The sequence below is a fragment of the Leptonotus elevatus genome, chromosome 17, assembly GCF_054856555.1.
Source record: "Leptonotus elevatus isolate MCC_2025b chromosome 17, RoL_Lele_1.0, whole genome shotgun sequence".
Taxonomy (NCBI): domain Eukaryota; kingdom Metazoa; phylum Chordata; class Actinopteri; order Syngnathiformes; family Syngnathidae; genus Leptonotus; species Leptonotus elevatus.
The window spans coordinates 16,366,910-16,382,366 of NC_141255.1; the positions used below are offsets into that span (position 1 = coordinate 16,366,910).

Below are 15,457 nucleotides of genomic sequence, written 5' to 3' on the forward strand. Positions count from 1 at the left end.
GGCGTGGAGTCGTCATTGACGCCCCCCCCCCCCCCTGCCATAAATAAATAGAAGAAAACAGGGTTTTATACTTATTTTATTGAATACATACTTAACGATGTCAAACAAGGTACATAAGTGTAACCAGATTAATGGTACAACTTGTTAAATTTACAATTTAAAACTACATATTGGATAGACATTTAAAATAAAAATAAAGGAGCACTAATGATTAAAAAGAAATCACATTATTGATTGATATTTCATACTTGGTCTTCAAAATAGTTAGTACAATGGAATGGTTAGTCAAAATAAAAAAATACACAGCAAAGAAATTTGATACAATTAAAAATAATTTTAAAATGTAACATAGCTGATTGTAATAGATTAGAAATGCCGTGATCAAGGGTGTCAAACGTACCATCTTAATCTGGCCCATGGAGATAGAAAACACAATCTGCAATTTTTCATTAAAAGTATCTGTTGTTGTGAACTTTGTCCACTGGAGGTCGCATTTCAAATGACGACTTACCGTGTAAATGACATTCTGAAATTAGATTTAATTTAGGTTATGATGCCTGATATTGATTATTACTTTGTGTAAAATGATGTACCAAATTTGCACTAAATTAATACTACATGCAGAGATATTTAACTCATTCACTGGCATTGACGGCTATAGACTTAAAAAAATTCTTTGTTAATTTTTTTTAATTAATTTTAACTATTAGTTTAACATTTTTTCCACTTTTGTTAACAAAAGTATGAAAACCTAGAATTTTTTGGGGGGTACATTTGGAACAGATATAAAATTTGTGATTAATCATGAGTTAACTAGTGAAGTCATGCGATTAATTATAATTTAAAAAAATTATCGCCTGACGTGATTAAAAAAAAAGATTATTAAAAATTAGGGGTGTCAGGCGATTAAAATGTTTAATCATAATTAATAATAATTAATAGTTAACTCATAATTAATCACAAATGTTATACCTGTTCTAAATGTACAATAAAAAAATCTAGATTTTCATACTCTTGTTAACAAAAGTGGAAAAAAATGTTAAACTAATAGAAATAGTTCGAATGATTTTTTGACGTCTATAGCCGTCAATGGCAGCGAATGAGTTAAAAACACAGAATAAAGCAAAATATCAGGAAACAGCTTCAGTCCAAGAAGTTGGTTTGGTGGAACCCTTTCATGTTTTTGTTGCTCTTAACAAGTTGCTTTATAAAAGGTACATACAATAAATTCCTGTACTGTATCTCCACTTTGACCTGAAAATTGCACATGTAAATGAAAACACTGATTCATAATAGTGTTAAAGTGTACTTGAAAAAAAGAAAATACATTTGTGAGTGCCCATTATATGATTTGAAACAAGATAATAATCAATAAATGTGAATACTTACCAAATGTACTTGTAATTATTTGCATTATTTCAGCCTACGAATATGCTGGTGTGGTTTGCTTGAGATCAAATTCCCCTGAACTAAAATAAGTTTGACACCCCTGAGTTTTATAATACTCCAAAGCACACGCGATAGGATTGTGAATGAGCCAAAATATACTTCTTAAAATCGTTGTTTAGTAATCATCATGAAATGGATACTCAGGATGATCGGCCCACCTGTTGGATAACATGGGAAAAATATGAATTACATATGTATTAGTAGAATATAAATGTCAAAATTATGCACTTTTACTTACATGAGGAGTTCCACAAAGCGAATGTTCTTGTTCAGACCCTCAATAGCCTTCATGTCCTCTTCGGAAATGCAGAAGTCAAAGATCTGCCAGGATGGTGCAGTGCAGGATTTTATTGTTTTTTTCTTTCTTTCAAATTCCAAATTATACATCCTAAATTGTAAAACAAACCTGAAAGTTCTCTCTAATACGAGGCGGACTGAAGCTCTTTGGAATGACCACAACTCCCCTCTGCACGTTGAACCTGAGTGCAACCTGAGCTGCGGTCTTCTTGTACTTATTAGCCAGCGACACCAGAAGCTCATCCTCCAATAGTGGCGGGCAGGTTAGGTTAACCCTGTCAGGAAATTACATTTCTACATCTAAAACATAGCCATTTTTGAGCAAAAATACATTTTTAGAAAGACATAAATCCATTGGGTTGCTCGGCAATACCAGGATGCATCTCTGGATGTCCCCAATGGGCTGTATCCCACAATGACAATTTCCTTCTGCCTGCAATACTCCAACAACTTCGGTTGAGTGTAATAGGGATGGCATTCAACCTGAGAAGATGCGGATGTTTTGTGTTGCATTCATCAGCAACATATAATTAGTATTAAAGTGCAGCGGCATTTTTGCAGTTTGATGTCATCTATTATATTTGTTTAGTAACATGACATTGTTGTTTGTTTGTACAATCATTTACATTGCTCAGCAATTATGTTTTTGTTTCACTGTAGATATTTGCACCTGATTTGAAACCGGTTTGTGTTTCAGTCCAGGTTTGTTGAGGATCAACTCCAGCTGACGTTTGTTGAAGTTGGATACGCCGAGAGATTTCGCCAGCCCGGCGTCTTTGCAAGCTTCTAAAGCCTTTGGGGAAAATAAGCAGTTAATAAGCACACAAACGATGCAAAAAACCAACAACTTCTACCTGACTTTGAGCAAACATTAGGAATTCCCAGCAGTCAGTGCACTTGCCAGTTCATAGTTAATACTTAACTTATGAATTACTTTTGCATTAATATATTATGAATTACTTTTGCATTTATATAGAGGGGTGCATTCTCACCTCCCAAGTAGCACAGAGGTCTGTGTCATGATAAATGTACTTCCCATCTTCATCTTTCGGGTAGAAGTTATCTCCTGGCTGCAGAAAATTGTCAATATTCACAAATGTGTTGCTGCTTTGGAAAATATGGAACAAATTCTGCAATGTGCATCGCTTTTGTTGCGTTAAATGCAAGTGCACCTTAAATGCAGTGGGCAGCTCAATGATGTACAGGTCAACATATTCCAGTTGTAATGTCTGCAGAGTTCTCTCCAGAGCAGGTCGGACCAGTTCGGGCGGATGGAAGGTATTCCAGAGCTGCACAACAATCCAGGTTTTACAGACAATATTAATCCATGCTTGAACGGTCCTAAATACCCTCTGATGTTTTGCAAACCTTTCCACAGTAGAAAATGTCTTCTCTTTTTACAGTTCCATCAGCTATTTTATCCCTGATGGCTCGTCCCACTTCATGTTCGTTGAAATAAACCAAAGCGCCATCAATGTGTCTGTAGCCTGTCTCAATAGCCACTTTTACAGCATGGTATGCAGTGTCTTTAGGGGTCTGGGGGGGGGGGGGGGAGTCGGTGCATAGTGGTGTAATTTGAAGTTATTCCTAAATCATCTCCAGATGTGGTGTAGTTTCTTACCGTGCGGGGATCTGCGTAAGTACCCAGTCCTATCACAGGCATGCTCATCCCGTCGCAAAGAGGGACAGCGTGATTTTCAGCTGTCCAGTTCATATTTACCAAATTGTGAATAATTAAATAAATTTCCCAGCTCTGCAACGTGTGCACTCCCACCGACTGCTTCACGCTGAAATATCTGTTATTTAAATCTTACAACCCGCGTTGCGTGCCCTTTGGCCACAGTGAAAACTCCACCCAGGTCCAAAGAGCTACAATGTAAACATGGGAAGTGGATTAAAGTTGCGTAACCCATTGTTTGACTTCAGCCATCCATTTTTGTTTTGAGTAAAATCGAACGAGGGGTCGCATCGGATGAATTTTGGCATTATTAAATGAAACACTGTAGCTTTAACTCGCCGCAGTGCATTCTGGGTATATGGGCTGTTTTGGTCTCAAGCAACCGATGGCCGTCTTTCCTAAAGACACATAAGATTTAATAAAACGTATGTAGCGAGAAGAGTGTATTTTAAAGCCATTTTAATCATAAATCTCGTGAGTGGCTTGTAATGTACTGTACCGGACGACTTAAACAATTTAATGAGGAAGCTACATTGCTAACGATGCTAGCCTCCCAGTCTCGAATTGTCTTATTAGTTCTTAAATAACCTTATCTTTTGGGCAGCTAATGACTAATGTATGATTAATCCGAAAACATATTAAAAGTATAATGTGTGTTTGCCATGTCCCGAAGAATAACGTAAATAACTCTGCTGGCCTTTTGTTTCCCGACGTAACGCTACATCGACTGACTGTCCAGATTAATCAATACGTGTCACTGTAATGGATCCGAGTGGCAAATCTGCTGCCAACGATGACATTGTAATCATCGTGGAGAACGAGGCGGAGAGTTTGCCCCTTGGAGAACAGAGGCCGAAGCCACAAGGAGCCTTCGGACTAATGGACACGTGTCCTATCTGCAAATTGAGCTTCCATAACCGAGAGCCCAAACTGCTCCCTTGTCTTCACTCGTTCTGCAAGAGATGCCTGCCCTCACCGTTCAGGGGAGTCGAACCCAGGAGGGACCAATCCCTCCACCCCTTCGTCCAAGTGGAAAACAACAAGCAATGTGAGTGCAGCATCACCACCACTTACCTATCAACGCTGTTTTCAAGTAGGGTTACCTTTATACAGCTTGTATTTTAGGGGTCCCCAACACGACCACTCTTTAAACCCATACCCTTGACACCAGTTTCATTGTCAGACCTTAAATTGAGCGGTCATATCTATAAAGAGGATGCATGTGTAGGTCTCACAAACCTGTGTCCAGGGTTGAACAGGAAATCAGTCTTTTTGCTTTGAAGCAGCCATTTTGGGTGAATTTCTAAGACTCATACGGTTTTCAGTGTGACATGATTTCTAAAAAACGACAGCATTTCAAATGTCTGGTTGGAATGGCCACTAGAACTTGAGCACAACAAACCAATAATTTTGAAAATCGGTTGATGGGTTCTGGAGAAGTTGATTTTTTTCTGCTGGAAAAAAAAGGCCTCGTTTGGGAATGTTTTTAAGTGACATTACGTATAGAATATCTGGTCAAAATACCTTCAAATTAGAGTCAAACTGTCAAACTTAATATATTTCTCTACATAACAGGTATATTCTCAACACTCAACATGTTAAAATTTCAGTGACGTTCCAAACGCTGTCACTTGCCCTAAAAAGTTTTGTTTGTTTGTTTATTGAACATATAAACCAGCAACAGAAATACTGCAATTAAAATAAAAAGATTTAAAAGAAAAGTATTTTTTTTACATACTTAATCATCATTAAGCACAGCTTACATGTTCAAAAGGGAGTAGGAAGAAGTAAAAAACTTGTCCTACCCCCCTTACAAAAGACAAAACAACAACAAACACAAACTTGCACATAAACAGCTGCACTAAGTTATACGTGCATAGATAAGCCAACAGTATTGTACATTTAGTTGATAAGCAAACATTTTTACAGAAATATAAATCAGCACAAAGGCTTACACATACATTTTTAATTGCACTCTATTTTCTACATTTGTACGGACTTATACCTAATTTAAATATTGTTGTTGTACTTTGTTTTTATACAGTTTATCCTTTTAAACACAACCAGTGATTCACGCCTTTTCAGGTTAATTCCAAAATTATTTCACAAATATACATCTACTTTGCCACAATATTCAGAAGCTATTTGAAATCAGAGACAGTGACTATGATTTGAGGGGTATAAGTGTCTATAAAAATTTAAAAACAAGAACAAATCGCAAACAAAGGTTACAGATATAGGTTGTTGTGTACCTTTTACATTATTTGAGCAATTTTAAACTCAATTAAATCATAAAATGTCATTGTGTTTAATTTGATAAATAGTGAAGTTGTTGGTTCTGTATATTTTGATCGGTTAATAATTCTTATTGCTCTTTTTTGTCATTTGAAAAAAGAGTAAGTATTTGTTTTGTAAGCATTTCCCCATATTTCCACACATTAGGTTAGATATGGTAATAATAATGAGCAATATAATGACTTCTTATTCAAAACATCCTTTGTTTTGTAAAGAATCCCTATAATTTTGGACACCTTTTAACATTGTCAATGTGGGATTTCCATCTTAATCTTTCGTCGATAACTACATCAAGAAATGTATTTGCATACACTCGTTCTATTTCACTAGCATCTGCTCTAATTGTGACTTGGTGCTTGACCTGTCTCGTGCCCAAAACTATAAACTTGGTTTTGTTTAAATTTAGAGATAATGTGTTTGTGTCAAACCCATTTTTTTAATGCTTTTAATTCATTTCCCGCCGTAATTAGAAGCTGTTTCAAAACTTGACTTGCATAGCACGAATGGAACATTATTTTTGAGAACTTGTGCTTAAGTAATACTTTCTTTTCTCGAAAAATTTGTTTTAGAGATTTTTAGATGCTCATTCCAGATTTTTTAAAATTTATTTATTTTTAAAGAAAATTCCATAAAGATGGTGGCCACATATCACATTGCCATTATTATCGTGTACTGCATCTTTTCAAAATGGTTTTCCTGCTCATATGGTGAAATCAGTTAACCCGTACAGTATTAGAATTTACACAGTATAGTATGCCACCAATAGCCTCTAAAAAGCCTTATTTGGTTGTTTAATAATGTTTACATGTGATCTCTCCATCCAGTGGGTACCATCCGCTGTCCAGTATGCCGACAGGAGTGCTGGGAAATGGACATGTTGGACAACTTCTTTGTCAAGGACTCGGCCGAGGTGCCAAGCAGTACCATGGAGAAAAACAGCCAGGTTGGGCAGCTGAAGTGGGGACTTCCTCTTTCGTTCAAGCGCTGGCTTTGTACTCGCTTCTCTTCATTTGTTCCGACAGGTGTGTATGAGCTGTGACGACAACACAGAGGTAACGGGCTACTGTTTGGAGTGTGTGGAGTTCTTGTGTGTAACCTGTATTGAGGCGCACCAGAGGGTGAAGTTCACCAGGGATCACACTATACGGCAGAAGAAAGAAATGTCTCCAGGTAGCGCAAATAAAGCAGTCTGGCACACTTGTAATGTGTTTTTTTTTATATTGACACCTGCTTCACATGTGCAGAAGCAGTGGCTGTTTCCACGCAGAAGCCAGTCTTTTGTGACATCCACAAGCAGGAGCCACTGAAGCTTTTTTGCGAGACGTGCGATCGACTCACCTGTCGAGACTGTCAGCTGCTAAAACACAAGGATCACAAGTATGAATAGCCTGGTCCCTTTAATTGCTTCGTTGTACTTGGTGTACCCATAATTGCAACTGTGGCCCATACTTTGCAAAAGTGCAATAAGTGGTCATCAGTAATGGATTTCTATCGATTTCATAGATTTTTCTTGGACATTGTTTGTGCCTAGCTATCAGTTTTTGGAGGATGCGTACAAGAACCACAGACAGTATCTGGAGAACATGACGCAGCAGCTGCAAGAAAGAAGAAAGGCCATAGAGGACGTCTCCAACTGTATCAACAATGGGTAAACTTTTAGTGATGTTTTGATATTGTTGATCCGTGTCAATTAATAACAAATCTTGTTTTATTGTTTTTTTTTAAGACTGCAGCAAGTTGAAGAAAACCGAAAGTCTGTAACAAATGAAATCAAGAAGGCCATATGCAACCTGATTATGGAGATCAACAGGAAGGGGAAGCTTCTTGCGAGCCAGCTTGAGGTTGCTTTGAATCCCTCACTCACACTTGGGAACATTTGAGATGAATTGCATAATGAACATGTACTTTCTCCAGGCTCTTACTAAAGATCATGAGCTGGGTCTGAAAAAGCAGCAGGATGAAGTCAACTCGCTGCGCCGGCAACTTGACCACGTGATCAGTTTTACCAAGTGGGCCACGGCTAGCCATAGTGGCACCGCACTCCTCTACTGCAAGAGACTGGTGACTGACATTACTAACCAGGAATAGACAAGCAATTGGCCACAGCTACAATATTTGTATTCATACCAAATCTCTTTCCAGATTCTATTCCAGATCCACTATCTGATGGGCGCCAGATGCAATCCCTCCGTCATCCCACAGAGTTCTGTCCGCTTCCAGTGTCGATCTGGCTTTTGGGCCTCAAATGTAGACCTTGGTAAGTCGTGGTCTCAGCTCAAATGGTCGCCAAGCAGCTGTGGCGCCGTATTAATAAATATATATACCAGGGGTGGGCAGTTTGTTTTCCGAAATGGCAACATCATAAATAGGAATGGTGGTTAAGGGACACACCAGTAATACAATGGTGAACAATATTAATTAAATCTCTTTGTATAACACACTGCAGTAGATTTGTTTGTTTTTATAAAATACTAGTTGCTTAGCAGTGTTATATGTTTTAACTATAAACATTTCCGCGGAAATTTTGACTGCTGACTCTTGCAAGGTGGAAAGACGCATGTAGTACTTTTAGCAATAGTAGTAGTAGTAGGACTTTTCGTAGTAGCAAGTACTGGGGGGAGAGAATCCTTGGTGTACCTAATCAATTGGCCAGAATCCTGGGCGTACCTAATCATATGTCCTAGGTAGTAGTAGTAGTATTAGTAGTATTTGCAATAGTAGTAGTCGTACATAGGCCAAGCCTTGAGTACACATAGAAAAAAAGGGGGTGTTTTTAGCTCAATGGTGAGAGAGATGATTGGCTGAGGCAGTTGCTATGCAGAAGTTAGAGACGAGGCAGTATAGCAAAAAAAAGCACTATTTAAATAGCAGTTCATTCCATTGCATTTAAAAACCAAAAAATAATGTTGTGCTTTTTTGGGAAAATGTATATCTTTTTTTTTTTTAATAAATTGAAATGAACTGAACAATGTAAAATTTAAACGATTGGAATCGGTCAAGAAATGTGTAAGTTAACCATAATCAACATAAACAAAAAGTATCTTACTGTCGCTTTAAAAAACATTCACACACACATTTGATTTTAACTTGTTGGACACATCACGCACACACATTCAACTGAATTGTATGAGAAACGTACACCTAGAACAAAAGCCTCTCACGACTTAACTGTTCAAGATGCAGATTCTAGAAATTGCTCGTTAGAACGGCAAGGGTTTGGGGAACGCGAGCATGTTCAAATTTTTTTAATCGGATGAAAAATAAGCGAATTAGAGCAGGTTGAAAACTTAAGATTTTTAAAAAATGAAGAGAAAAAGGCGACCAAAGTAACATGGGGAAGATGGGCGAAAAAGTCTGACTTCTCCTCTCTTAAAATGGAAACAAAAGGTACTAAATGACACCTTTGCCAAACAAAAGTGGGTTTGTCTGAAAGAAGACCCTTGTGACTACAAAATGTGCGAATTTGATGTTTAGTGAGCAAAGATTGTGGCCACGGTGACGAGTTGAAGTGAGATTTTTCGAAATAAATTTTTTGCGCTCTTCACTCTGACGTTGATTGCTTCACTCTAGCAGATGCAATACACACCAATGTTAAGAGGCTATTTTCCTCCCTTTCGCTCGCTCTCTTTGAACCCGCACAGGAGGGAGAGCTTACATTCCTTAAAACAATTTTCAACACAGACCTAAAGATGGGAAAAATTGCAACAAAATGAGTTAAAAATCACATCGGTCGGTTAACGTATGCGCGTGCATTTTTGCGGAATAATAAAGAATAAAATTTATCAGAAATAATAATCCCGATTTTCTAGGATAGTAATATGTGCCTGCTTTGCAAAGCAAAGCAGACGCAGCAGTCCCATAATTAAAATAATTTCCTATTATTGTTGACTGAGGAGGTACAAGCAGAAGAACAAAAACATATTCAACACAAATTACCATTCAATGACCAAGTCTCAGCCACTTCTAAACCCCTTCCCGAATCCAACCCACCCAAAACGCCAAAATAAAACGTCTTCCATATTTACTGTAATTTATTTCCCTTTATATGACATTGAATAGTTTTGTCATGTCATATTATGAAGTAATCTTGCTGCAAGATTTTTTTTGTAATCATTTTAATACATTGCAATTAGTTTACTATTTGTTAATGAAATTGGACGGTAGTTGTTACAGAGTAACAGGGCTTTGTATTTTATGTGAATTGATATAACATGGGAATAATAAAACATACAGTAGGTGTAAGACAGCTTATTTCCAAAAGATGCCTTATCTGTCTGTGAAACTAGAGATACTGTAAGACTTTACGAAACATTTGGAAAACTGGATATTTATTTGTACATCCTATTTCTTCAAATAGGTGTCCCTGCTTTGATGGAGTTAGTATATTAAATAGTTGATTTGTGGTCTGCAGGTTCTCTGGTGGTTGAAAGAAGCTCTGTACAGCCTTCCATGGCCAACCAGCAGGCAGGTCCCAGAGGAGAGCCGGCGACCGGTGGGCTGTTGTTATCCGCCCAGCAGCGCCAGAGTACGCTGGCACAGCTGCAGATGCAGGTTGGAGGATTTTCCTCAGCTTTGTTGCACTCGCAGGTGCACTTTGGATTATGCCAGACATGAAATGTTGGCTCTTTGCTTTGACAAATCCTCTGTCTCAGGTTGACAAAATTTCCCAGCAGCCCCACAGGCAGGCCGCACCCAACCACTGGTCCTGGTACCAGAGCGCCCGGCTCCCTGGGCCCCATGGACCCCATGGACCTCCACCTCCCTCCAGACCCATCCAGGGAGGCTCCTCTCCGTCCCAGGGCCACAGCGGCTTGACACAGATGGGACGCAGATATGTGCCTGCCCATGCCAACACCAGGAGTCCCAACTCGTCTATGCTGCAGAACTCTGGGTTCCCACCTCCTCAGGTAAAGAGATTAAGATGGAACCATTTTGCCGACATTTTTAAAACTAGATTTGCTACGCTAGTACTGAAAAGTTTGGAATTGAGGCCTGAAAGGAGGATGAAATTTAGAATTTTCAATTGTGTATCAACCCATTGTTTAATACAGACCATTACTAGTGCAAGAATACTTTTAACATAAGGCCTGTATTCCTTGAACCACTGTTCTACATGTAGTCCCTCCGAGACATGCTCAAAACCTCTAGCTTCCCTTCCAAACCCGTGGATATATCACAGGGCACGTTTCGCTACCCACATCCTGTGTCCGCTGGAGGTGCCTCGCATGTACCGCCAAACCAGGTCAGTCAAATAAGTACAATGCACTTCCCATCTCACCCCCCTGCCCCCTCACCAACAATATTTTTTATTTTCATTGTTTTGTTTCAGCGGAATCTGGCAGATTTTTCCTACCTGAAGAGGAGTGAAGCCGGTAGTCTGGTCCCCACCGCTGGTATTACGCTGACGAGAAACCTAGCAACAACAAGTGCTGACAAGCTGGGTACAGTACACTCATTTCCGCCATACAACACACCACAAATATCACACTAGCTGCCATCCTCACTTGTTATTTTCCTCTGCCCTTTTTTTTTTGTCAAGTTCAAGGAAGGCATAACTCGCCCTTGGCTAAACCATCATCTTCAGAGCGAAGCGGAGGGTAAGAATTGAACAGCCAATGCTGAAACTGGTACTGTTTTTCTGTTTAAATTGGCCTTGGATTCCATTTGTCACTAAGGTTGTATGGTATAAAGCAGGGGTTCGGTCCTCGAGAGCCCCGATCCAGCCTGTTTTCCATGTTTCTCTCCACTAACACAACTGATTCATGATCAGGATCGTTATCAGGCTTCTGCAAAGCTTGCTAATGAGCTGATCATTAGATTCAGCTGCGCTGAAGGAGGGAAACATGGAAAACAGGCTGGATAGGTGCTCTCGAGGACCGAACTTGGTCACCCCTGGTATAAAGGAAAGAAATATCTAAAAGGAGAGAGAAAAAAAAGAAATTCTAATCAATCAAAACCATAATTACAGCAAAACCAAATGTATTGATAAGACCATAAAGTCCTTATACTGCACTTAAAAATCATAAAAAACCAAACCAATTTTGAATGTATAAATAAGGTATAGATTTAAAAATCGGAAATTATTACATATTCCATGTGATATTAATATGAAAGTCTTTAAACTGCTCTTAAAATAAATTTGACTTATGATGGAACAAGTTGAAAGTCATAAGTGTATGAATATTATTTTAATCAGTTAAAATGAAATGTTACTCGGAGAAAAATTTGACATATTGCAATATAGCACTGAATTCAATTCAGCATAAGAAGCAAAGGGAAGTGTAATGCATGCATGCAAACTTGAATGCCTCTGTGATATTAAAGGCAGCCTTACCAAAGCACGAGATGCATGTCATATTCCAAAATCTCATCACTTTCTCTCGGCTTCCTCCCGCAATCGTATCATTGAAGACCGCCGTCCTGGAAGCCGAATACTGAGATGCCATCCGCCCCCTCAGCCAAGCGACGGAGAAGGTCGTCCCCTGGGCCTGTTATCGTCATCAAGGACGAACCAGAAGATGAAGATGAAGTTCATTTTGTAAGGACTATTCTGCTTTTGAATGCTCGGATATTTCCTCTTTGCAACCGTGAGAAGTCTATTGTTGTGTTTAGGTGCAGTCCAGCCTTCCCGACAGCAGCACGGGGGCCTGTCCAACATTACAGCTCAAGATCGGCCCCCCTTTCTCCACCCACCAATCCGACACCGACCAAGCGACGAAGCCGCACCCTCAGCCCGGCCCGCAGACGGAGTCTGAGAAGAGCGCTCCGACGGAAGAAGACCCCAACGAGGACTGGTGCGCCGTGTGCCAGAATGGAGGAGAGCTGCTGTGCTGTGACAAGTGTCCCAAAGTTTTCCATCTGTCTTGTCACATCCCCTTGCTCAATGAGTCGCCTAGGTAACAAACTACAAATAAAAACTGTGAATATATGTACCGTACGTATTATACACTGCGCCTTTTGTTTAATCTCTACATTAAACACTGTTTAGTCTTGTGCAATTAAAGCAGAGTTTCTAAACTTTCGCCGTACTGAAGGAGAGATTAAAAAGTGCTTCATTTTTACTTATTAGTTTATTTCAAAAGTGTATACCTACTTTAGGGTCACCCTGTATTTTATAGTCATCCTCATTCTTCTCTTTAGTGGCGAGTGGTTCTGCTCCTTCTGCCGAGACCTGGTCTCACCCGAGATGCAGTACGAATGCGACAAGGACGCCGATGACTCGCAGGTGGTAGAAAGACTGCCACCTGTTGACCAAAGGGTGCACATTCATTTTCCATGATTTTTTTCCCTCCACTGCAGCAGCTTGTTGTCCACTATTTCCCCTCTCTCATCGTTCCTCCTCCTTTGCAGGCGTGTGAGCGGCTGCTTCTACTTCTCTTCTGTAATGACTTAAGCACCCACTTCCAGCACACATCCGTAAGTGGAACGCTTGAAAAAGTTCAATCCAAATTTTCTGCCTCAAAAGTGAAACATGACTCGGAAGTTCAAACTATAATCACTCTTCCTGCTCTGTTTAATATTAGCAAACAATAATTTGAATATCATAAGGTTTTATTAATTCCAGTATGACCAATAAGACAACATTTGATGACAGTGTCACTCCCTCTCCATTACATATTTATCAGCAAAGGTGTTGATGTTGGGTGGGGTTATGCTAAAATGTCGCTTACCTGCCGTTTTAGAATGCCAATGGAGGGAATGAATTCACATTGTTTTGAAATTAGAACTACTTAGAAGTTTTTTTCACATGAAATCTGTTATAAAAACAGAAACTAGAGTTCTGTTGTTGTTTTTCTCTCTCTCCACTGCAGGAGTCCAAAAGATACAAAGAGGTGATCATGAACCCGGTGGATTTATCTCTTGTTAAAAGGAAGCTGGAGAGGAAGGCAGGCGACTGGAAACGTTACGGCACTCCCGAGGAGTTTGTCGCGGACGTGAGGCTCATATTCATGAACTGTGCCAAGTACTATAAGGTAAATGGAGGCTTAGGGTGCAAAACAGCAGTTACGTGCCCAGTTTTGACTTTAACTTCAACAAGGTGCTAAACTAGGGTGTGTTGTGGACAGGTAGTAAAAATTTACAGTGGGTCATCCTTTTTTGTGTGTGACTGTTTCATAGCAGAGCACATTACTAGGGTTGTAACAATATACGTGTATTCATATTTGGTGTGTTTCTTTATCACATGAAGTATATTAGTATCGTAAGGATAGCTTTGAGCTATAGCCACACTGCTTCAATGTAAACAGTTGAGTGTATTTGAACATTCCTTTTTGAGACTTGGTGACAAAAGAAAAACAAGGGTCCAATAGGGACAATAGTTGAGAACTAATCATTCAAAGTTTATTTTCGATACAATGAGTGTTTTGATGATTCCAGGCGAGCACAGAAGTGGGCAGCGCCGGCTTGTACTTGGAAGACTACTTTGAAGAGCAGCTGAGGCTGGTCTATCCTGACAAGAATTTCCCCGGCGAAAGGGAAGGAGGCATGATCCCGCCACTGGAAGACGAGATTGACGACGACGACGAAGGAGAGCAGCAGCAGGAGCAGCAGGAGCAGCAGGAGCAGCAGGAGCAGCAGGAGCAGCAGGAGCAGCAGGCGCCGATGCAGGAAAGTGAGGCCCCCCCGGAGGACGACAAAGCAGCCAGTCCTGCGGAGAACACAATCCCACCCGCCAAAGACAATACGCCTCCTCCGGGAGACGCCACAGAAAAAGAGTTAAAAAGAAAAGAGCAACCCACTGGCATGAGCGAGGTGGGAACAGATGCAAAAGTGGCGACCGAAGATGAGGTAGAGCCACGTTCCGAGGAGAAAGTCAAGCAAGAGCATGAAGCCGCTCCTCCTGAAGAAGTCAAAGGCGCTGTAGCGATGGATGAGGCATCAATCAGTTCCCCAAAAGAGGAAAACACCCCACTTCCTAACGAGCAGACTTCTGATGGAACGGAAAGCCAGGACAGCACACAGGAAAATGTCCCCAATGAAGAGACACAGGAAAAAGCAGCAGACCAGATAGATTGTACCAGTGAGGAAGTGGAGAAAAAAGAAGGCTGATGACGTCTTCCATTTTTGCAATAGGAACCCGAGAGCACCGCTCTACTGAACAGACGTTATTGAATACACACTGGAGTCTCTTAATGAGCTTTCTTTGTGAGATTCTGCAGAATAGACATTTTACATTTTTTTTCTGTAGTCATGACTCAAAAAAAGTCAATGACTGATTTATTTTGTTCTGAAGGTTCAAAGCAGGCAGTCAAAAAAAATGTTCCTTCATACATGCATGATGAGTCCTCCTTTCTGTTTTATAATAGCTCACATCTTTCTTTGTTCTAGTGCAATAGGATTTCTTCTTATATCAGTAATGTATTAACTATATATGCTAAGAGCCACTGTGGCTTGTGTACAGATGGAAGTGTGTCAATTTAAACAATCCCTTTTGATGAAAAAAAAGCGTAGTGTCTTATCTGTTCTTTTCATTCTGGTTTATGAGCTCATCAAGTTTTTTTTATCAAACAGCAACCTTGTTTTTTGGCCTTAATCTGAGCAGGCGCCGCTCACCTCTTATCTGCTGCCGATAATTCTGAGACGCGAGAATCCCCAAACTGAACTAAATGTCCTTGTACTTATTGCGCATCACAATTCCTTTTCAGTACAAGATTGGAACAAAAATGATGCAAACGCATCAGGAAATATTCAGTTCTTGTTTCTAGCGTGCCAAAAGATAAAATAATAATAATAATAATA

The 15,457-nt window shown here is 39.8% G+C and overlaps 2 protein-coding genes across 8 annotated transcripts; one reads left to right on the forward strand and one right to left on the reverse strand.

Annotated features, from left to right (window-relative positions):
• Positions 1-58: 58 nt before the first annotated feature.
• LOC147160199 (aldo-keto reductase family 1 member D1-like) lies at positions 59-3,726 on the reverse strand. 3 transcript variants are annotated; one of them, XM_086060125.1, is made up of 9 exons: positions 3,368-3,720; positions 3,115-3,282; positions 2,919-3,035; positions 2,739-2,816; positions 2,417-2,539; positions 2,120-2,229; positions 1,856-2,021; positions 1,688-1,770; positions 59-1,607 (listed from the first exon to the last, which is right to left on the reverse strand). In XM_086060125.1, exons 1-9 carry the CDS (start codon positions 3,458-3,460, stop codon positions 1,565-1,567), a joined length of 981 nt encoding a protein of 326 aa, XP_085916251.1. In that variant the 5' UTR covers positions 3,461-3,720; the 3' UTR covers positions 59-1,564. The 3 variants fall into 3 exon arrangements, with proteins under 3 accessions (XP_085916251.1, XP_085916249.1, XP_085916252.1); XM_086060123.1 differs by having other exon boundaries at positions 2,739-3,035; positions 3,368-3,723; XM_086060126.1 differs by lacking the exons at positions 59-1,607; positions 1,688-1,770 and having other exon boundaries at positions 1,899-2,046; positions 2,739-3,035; positions 3,368-3,726.
• Positions 3,727-3,734: 8 nt separating this feature from the next.
• Positions 3,735-15,024, forward strand: trim24 (tripartite motif containing 24). Of its 5 annotated transcripts, none has more exons than XM_086060118.1 (20): positions 3,735-3,849; positions 4,164-4,472; positions 6,544-6,662; positions 6,742-6,889; positions 6,964-7,096; positions 7,251-7,367; positions 7,446-7,560; positions 7,634-7,780; positions 7,862-7,976; positions 10,131-10,270; positions 10,372-10,626; positions 10,839-10,961; positions 11,049-11,160; positions 11,259-11,316; positions 12,131-12,257; positions 12,332-12,615; positions 12,860-12,977; positions 13,070-13,135; positions 13,531-13,692; positions 14,096-15,024. In XM_086060118.1, exons 2-20 carry the CDS (start codon positions 4,187-4,189, stop codon positions 14,765-14,767), a joined length of 3,297 nt encoding a protein of 1,098 aa, XP_085916244.1. In that variant the 5' UTR covers positions 3,735-3,849; positions 4,164-4,186; the 3' UTR covers positions 14,768-15,024. The 5 variants fall into 5 exon arrangements, with proteins under 5 accessions (XP_085916244.1, XP_085916248.1, XP_085916246.1 ...); XM_086060122.1 differs by having other exon boundaries at positions 10,899-10,961; XM_086060120.1 differs by having other exon boundaries at positions 10,390-10,626.
• Positions 15,025-15,457: the final 433 nt, after the last annotated feature.